This window comes from Manis javanica, chromosome 6, assembly GCF_040802235.1.
Source record: "Manis javanica isolate MJ-LG chromosome 6, MJ_LKY, whole genome shotgun sequence".
In the NCBI taxonomy this organism is placed as follows: Eukaryota; Metazoa; Chordata; class Mammalia; order Pholidota; family Manidae; genus Manis; species Manis javanica.
The window spans coordinates 43433489-43440747 of record NC_133161.1 but is presented as its reverse complement, the minus strand read 5'-3'; the positions used below and the strand labels follow the sequence as shown (position 1 = coordinate 43440747).

General features: G+C 38.5%; 1 protein-coding gene across 2 annotated transcripts; it reads right to left on the bottom strand.

Moving 5' to 3' along the window:
• Window positions 1–3839: 3839 nt before the first annotated feature.
• Window positions 3840–6966, bottom strand: LSM5 (LSM5 homolog, U6 small nuclear RNA and mRNA degradation associated). Of its 2 annotated transcripts, none has more exons than XM_073238634.1 (5): window positions 6838–6966; window positions 5591–5686; window positions 5279–5306; window positions 4504–4576; window positions 3840–4092 (listed from the first exon to the last, which is right to left on the bottom strand). In XM_073238634.1, exons 1-5 carry the CDS (start codon window positions 6881–6883, stop codon window positions 4060–4062), a joined length of 276 nt encoding a protein of 91 aa, XP_073094735.1. In that variant the 5' UTR covers window positions 6884–6966; the 3' UTR covers window positions 3840–4059. The 2 variants fall into 2 exon arrangements, with proteins under 2 accessions (XP_073094735.1, XP_073094736.1); XM_073238635.1 differs by lacking the exon at window positions 6838–6966 and adding an exon at window positions 5900–6051.
• Window positions 6967–7259: the final 293 nt, after the last annotated feature.

The window sequence follows — 7259 nt, the reverse complement described above, 5'->3', positions numbered from 1 at the left end:
ATGACTATTAGGTAGTAATTACTAATTAAGTAATTTCAGTAAGAAACACTGATGAATACAAAAATTGGTAGATTAAAGGGGGATGAAGGACAGGACATTTACATGGTCTTGGAGAATCACCCCACAGAATATTTAGTATATAATGGTAGGAAAATGTAACTTTACAATGGAGAAACCTGGCAACCATCATGAATCAAAGCTTAAAGTTTACACCATCGGAAATTGAACTAATTGACACTATTTGCCCCTCAAAGAGATGCACTGGGAGGAACAGCATTACTCCTGAGATATACCTGCCAGAAATGCATACCCTGGGTCTCTGGGGAGACTATCAAACAAATCCAAATTGAAGAACATTCTACAAAGGCTATTCTGCAATCTTCAGAAATGCCAGGGTCATGAAGGTCAAGGGGAGACTAAAGAACTCCTCCAAATTGAAGGTGACTGGAGAAACACAACAACAGGCTACAGCAGATAATCCAGGACTAGATGCTCTTGCTGTGGACATGGTTGGGGCAACTGACAAAACTTGAGCAGGGTCTGAGCGAGGGTGGGAGCTCTTTCTGATATTCTTGTAACTTGTCTTCAGTGAGTCTGAACTTATTAAAAAATAAAATTTGAAAAATAAAATGCCCCAACCACAGACCTTTGTTTTGGTTTACAATAATTTCATTGAGATTTTACAACTATGCCATATTCTCTACACTAAGGGCCCACATTATTTTTCTTTACTGATCAGAACCAACCACACCTCTGTGGGTAAAGCTACAATTCTGGGCCCTGAAATCTAAAGAATGGTTAAAGTTTGTGCAATCACCAAACCAACCTTCAAGAATGAAACTGAGATTACATTTCTAGGAAGTGACCCCAAGCCTACGGACAAGCCATGGAATCCCAGGCTGCCCCTCCACAGGTCCTCCCTTGGTCCAGGCTGAAGTCTGGCATTTGGGCAGCAGACGTTATCACTTCCTACTGAGGCCTGTCACTAACAATTTAAACTAGAACTCCAATAATACTCCACAGCACACAGAACTTAGCCGCTTTACAGTTTAAATGCAGCATATACTGTTCCATCCACTAACATATGAAAGATCTATATACAGATTCCCATCTCTAATCAAATCCTTGCTTCAGTCATGCCTGCTTTAAGAAGCTATACCTGCAGCAGCCTGCACTCCAAGGCAGTGGGTCTCAGGCTTTGGTGAGGATCAGAATTACCTGGGAAACTTGGTACAAATGCAAAGGCCCAGGACCCTACCCTAATTTCAACTGTGTTCTTTATTAGCTTTTCCAGTGATTCCGATACCAGTTTTCAAACCAAAGTTTGAGAAAAGAAAACCCAGACCTACAGTGCAGGCATAGCTTCTGCCTCTCCTGTTCTCATTTTCACTGAGGCTTCACCTTTTGCTTTAGGGCCCAGCACATGCAGCCCAGCCCCTCAGAAACCACCTGTATAAAAAAAAGGACACTTAGCAGCAACCTGCCAAACTGAAGATCCTATATGGTTAGCACATAATACAATATCATTTCAGCCTAGAACCACTCATTTTACCCTGCTGGACTCTTTAGTCAGCATTTTCTCTCCAATCCTTATTTATTGTCTAGAACCAACGTTTCTCACCCAAGCACCAAATATTATGGGATTTTAGAGGGTCCAATAAACAGCACCCCTACTGTTTAGAACAGTGGTTCTCCACTAGGAGTGTTACTTTGCCAGGATACCTGGCAATATCTGGAGCTATTTTTGTTATCAGTTGGGGGAAGCAGGAAGGAAGAAGGATGCCATTGGCATCTAACAGGTGGAGGCCCAGGATGATGATGAACACCCTATGATGCACAGAATGCCCACACAACTGAGAATTTTCCAGACAAAAATGTCAACAGTGCCAGTGTTAAGTGACCCTTATTTAGAATAGCACCCATTCTAAAATTGCAGTGTAAGACAAAAGTGTAAGAAGATAGGAGACACACCATTTTTATGACTTTAAAGACTAGATTAAGAGACCTTGTTTATCTGAAGGCAAGTGAATTTCCTATTACTGAACCCCAGAAGGAGATTATCCCCCTAGCAGGTGAGGTAACTGTATGCCTCCGTAAGTGAGGTGAGGCTCCTCTAGAACTCCTAGCATGTTGGAGCTAACATATGCCACCTGCAAGCAAATTCCCAGGAGGAAAAAAATACCCACAGAATAGCAACTAAAAAGGTAGAAAGAGCACAGTATTACATTTAACCTCCCTCCAAAGGTATGGCAATAACAGGGGGAAAGCATTCCCTCCCAACATGATTCAAAAGCACTGGGCAGGGGAGGTGTGGGCAGCAGGCTCCTACTAGCTCCTGAGAACCAACAGGTTGAATCTTCGGAACGTTTGCAAGCTAGCTGTTAAACCCTTGGCAGCTTGAAATCAGCCACAGTAGGAATATTTATACCATGAAAGCAAAAAAACACCATAAATCAGTGGCTTAGTTTTTTAGAAAATAAAGTTGGATCCTACTTTTACATGGAAACACTAAAACTGAAGATGGATTCAGGATTTAAATGAAACAAAGAAAACATAAAATACCAAAAAATGTACAATCAGAGCAAAGGTCTTTCTAAGCCATGTGTACCAATGACAAAAACCATAAATAACGAGATCAACATATAACTACATAAAAACACATTATTTATGTCAAAAAATTTCCACTAACAGGCAAACTACACACTAGGGAAATTATCTGCAAAATACATGACTAACAATAACCTATTAATAATCCTTACACATTAGTTAAGAAAAAGACAAGCACTAAATGGGAAAAAACTCACTTAAGTATTTCACAAGATATAAATGAGTTCAAAATTAATAAACTTAAACATACCAGGTTTGCCTATCACAGTGGCATAGAGGAGAAGGTAGAACATAGCCAATATGGTTAAATATGTAGAGTATTAGGAAAAACTTTTGGCAAAAGAACAGGTTGGCACAGAGAAGGCAGTTTAACACAGAGAAGACAAGTAATGATTCTATAGCATCTTACTATGCTGATGGACAGTGACTGTAATAGGGTACGTGGTGGGGAATTGATAATGGGGGAGTCTAGTCACCATGTTGCTCATGTAATTGTATATTAATGATACCAAAATAATAAAAAATTTAAAAAATTAAAAAATAAAAGAACAGGTTGGTACAAACCTTTTGTTGGCAACATGGTTATACCCTTTAACCTTCCACATTTACTACTCTAAGAAAAATGAAGTGTAAAAAGATTCAGTTAGACTATTGTGGCCAATAATAATAGGCTAAAGAAGTTATTGTAACTCCATTTAGTGAAATACTATGCATACTCTCATGTTGCTGAATTATTTGACATTGGAAAGATGTTCACCACTTAAATTCAAAAACAGTATTAAATAGAGGCTGCAAGACAGAATATTCGGGATGAGCAAGTTGTGTAAACATAAAATGTGTACTGAAAGTATACCAATAAAGTCTAAAAGGATATACAGAAAAGAGTGAAGAATATTTCCCTTTTTACTTACCTGCATTTCTACAGTGGGTATATGTTACCTGCATATTTCGCTGGTTTGTTTTTAATAGGAGTTAATGGAACTTGAGTTAAGCAGAAAAACCCTTATTTCAATATATCATTGTTTGAAGTGAATTTTGTAAATAATCATTTCAGGTTTTTTAAATATAACTGTTCAAAATCAAAGGTCATCACTTTGGAACAATTTTTGTTTAAGAATCAAATGGTTGTGCAAATGAAGCAAATAGGCATAAAATGACAGGAAAGCAAATGACAATCATTAACTACAATCTTTGTTCCACTGGCTATTATGTTATAATAAATAAAATGACAGTTAACCAAAAACACTTTTATTTTTGTCTTCAAAGAACAAACTGTTCTTTTTCTAAGATAATCATGATCAACTTACAAAAACGGGCATTTACAATGCATTTTCAAAGCATTTCCCTTTAACGGGAAACTTAGCTTTACAGAATCCAAATACTAAAAGGTTGGAAAAAATTTCTTGTCATTATAAAACAAAACATAATCTAGCATAAGAAAAGGAAATCCATTCATACTTCAGGTCCTTCTCCTCCAGGAACAAGCTGCATAGGAAGAAAAAGAGTTTATTAATAACACCATCACATCATCTAAAAACTCCTACTAGGAGCTCCTCATGAACCAAAGCCATTTTTCCCCGTTCCTCACATTCCCATTTTCTCCAGGTCATTGCTATCTACTTATAATTTCCAGCATCATCAATTAATACTTAGTGTGTCAACAATGATTCTTGACAAAATAAAAGACTAAAAAGCCCAAGCAAAATAATCTTTGGACCTAATGTTACCTTCAAGAGTTCAGTTTTGGGGCCCTGATCACCAGAGCATCCCTTTTCTATCTTAAGCACAACTGGGCCGTGAACATTTCGTTGAGCAAGTTAGTTCTAGTTAGTTCTGTGATCCCTGCCCCACAAATATGAGCTAACATCCAAGTAAAATAGCTTTATTGTGTCTTACCATTGTTATATTATTTCCATTAAGCAAAATCTGATCTAATTTAGTAATCCTTCTTCCTTCCGGTGTGATTTCACTAGATGAATAGATACAACAGAGTCAGGATAAATAATAATAATCAAAGCCATCATTCTGATCCCTAAACAAGATTATTCTTGTACATAAATCAATGTGAGGTTAGACAATTTTATCAGTTCTCAAACACAAGGGATATCCAATAGGTGACGTACATTCTTCCGGAACTGATTGACCTAAGACTCACATCCACTAGGACTTATCTCTATAAAAGCTGAAACTTGCCCACAAGATCAAATATGAAATCAAATGTTTACTCAATTTTTACAATTGCTTACAATTTTACAATTGCTTTCTATTAAATCAATCTATCAATCTGTACTCAATTCAATTTTGAAAGCAGAAATGCTGGTCATCATCATTATAACTAATACAATGGAGCCATCATTTACGTTTTGTTATACTGTTAAAACACTCTTATTATCAGTTACCTGATTTGACCTGAGCTCTAAGGTTCCTGGCTGTTTTTAGTATGTTCTACCTTAAACTGCTATCTCCACTAATTTCCTAGCAATTTAGTAATAATTACATTACAGTAGTATGGTAATAACCCTCTGATCCAATTTTACTGGTAGTAGTAGATAAAATTCCTTAAAGGTAATTCCAATGTTTTCTCATAAATCATTTTAGACACATTAATGCTAAAATTGCTTTAAATTAAAAAGAGAGATTTCCCAATTCTTTAATTTTTAACACTACTCACAACTCAGTGACATCCTCCAGTACCATATCTGAAAGAAGGTGTTAAGAAAACAAACTAACAGGTTGAATTTACTCTGGCTTCTGCCTTTGTTCAGGTTTAATTATAAAACTCAAAACAATGTCTCAAATTCATAATATTTGTAGTTGGTAGGAACTTTTTTTAGTACACACACCTCTTAAAATGCTATCACATGTTCCCTGAGAAGAAACAAATTTTTATTATAATAATTAGTAAATACTGATTATCTATAGTTCTTCTGTTCTTAAATAACAGAAGAAAAACCCATACCATCACCACCTTTTAGAAGGATACTGACAAAGTCGTCAAATCCTAGAAGCGTGCCAACAATTTCCTTATCACTCTTCATCACAATGTGAATTCTCGATCCTATACATTTGTCCACAAGCTCTATGGATATATATTTTTTAAAGGAAAAAAAGTGGGGGAGAGGGAAAAGATTATTTTACCCATTCATTTACTTCAACAATTATTTGAGCGCCTACTAGCACTTGTTATTTGCATATGGTAAGATAAACTAAGAAGTATTCATTCAAAAAACTTTAGATCTTAAACATTTCTCTGTTCAATAATTAGCATAAGTTTCCCCTGTTCGCCACTTACCTATCTTTTGTAGAAATTTATGGTCTTTGTGGTTTTATATTTATCTGATTAACATATGAACTCCCCCTTTAAAATCTAAACTCCAAGAGAGCTGAGACCGTGGTTGTTTTTTGCACATTACTGTATCCCCAATGGACAGTCCCTGGCACACACTAGGAATTCAAAAAGAGTTTGTCAAATAAATGAAAGAATGAAAACTTTCAATCACTGACACATCAGCTAACTCACTCTTCAGCTACGAATTAATTAGGAAGAGAGGCATAATTGCCTTCATCAGAGATTCCTCCCTGTTAGTACCTCTGCTTTGACAGCAGCTTTAACATCTCTAGCCGGCTTAGCATTATTTGGTATGTTATTTGTCCAGTATTCTATGTACTTCACTGGTTTGTGTATTATTTTAAGGCAATGGCCGTGATTTAAATGTGAATACTGCCAAGCCACTTTGTCTGGTACACAGACGCTCAACAACTCTTTGGTTAAAGAAAGGCAAATGGAACTGGTTTCCAGATTCTTCTTTTAAGGCTCATTCTATACTCCAGTGCTTCTCTTAATAACCGGCCGGATACAGGACAGGGTGTAATCTGTAGAACTTAAAACAATGCCAAGTTGAAGACTGGGACTGCTACCCGTGAACGTGGTAGGCGAGCTCACAACAACGAAGGCCGACCACGCATTTATAAATTGTAGACCTTTTCCGTGACGACGTGGTTTGGGAAGTCACAAGTCTCTGCCTCAAGGAGCCTTACCACGCTGAAGAGACATGGGCGCCCCATGGCCGCAGAGACTTGGAGCCTGGAGACACGCAGCGGAAGAGGAAAGCAGCTGGCCGGTTACGCTTCCCTAACACTCGGCCAGGGGCTGCCTCGGCCGGAGCCCCTAAACCCCCAACCGTAAGCTTCAGCTCCCTCCCGCCCCGCTCCCCACAGGACGGGAGTTACCGAGAGGTAGTAGCTGCGACGGGTTTGTGGTCGCGTTAGCCGCCATGGCTACGCCGGAAGTGGCCTGCTTCCATGCACAGAGGGGCGGTGAGTTTGAAAGAGCGCGCTTCCGCTTTTTTCCGCAGCGCGGACAGGCTCGACCAATCTGAGGCCGAGTGTGCGATCGGTCCAGTCCACGTGGGTCGTGCCAAGTAATTTCCCGGGCACAGTGAACCCGGCAAAAGTAACAGGCCATTGAACATTCTGCGGGCCTGACAGATACCCACTTTCCCCTCAAAGTTGCTGGGAGACGTTAAAAATATCCCGCCTTGAGGAGCTGAACAGACACTTCTCCAAAGAAGAAATTCAAATGGCTAACAGGCACATGAAAAGATGCTCCACATCGCTAATTATCAGGGAAATGCAAATTAAAACCACAATGA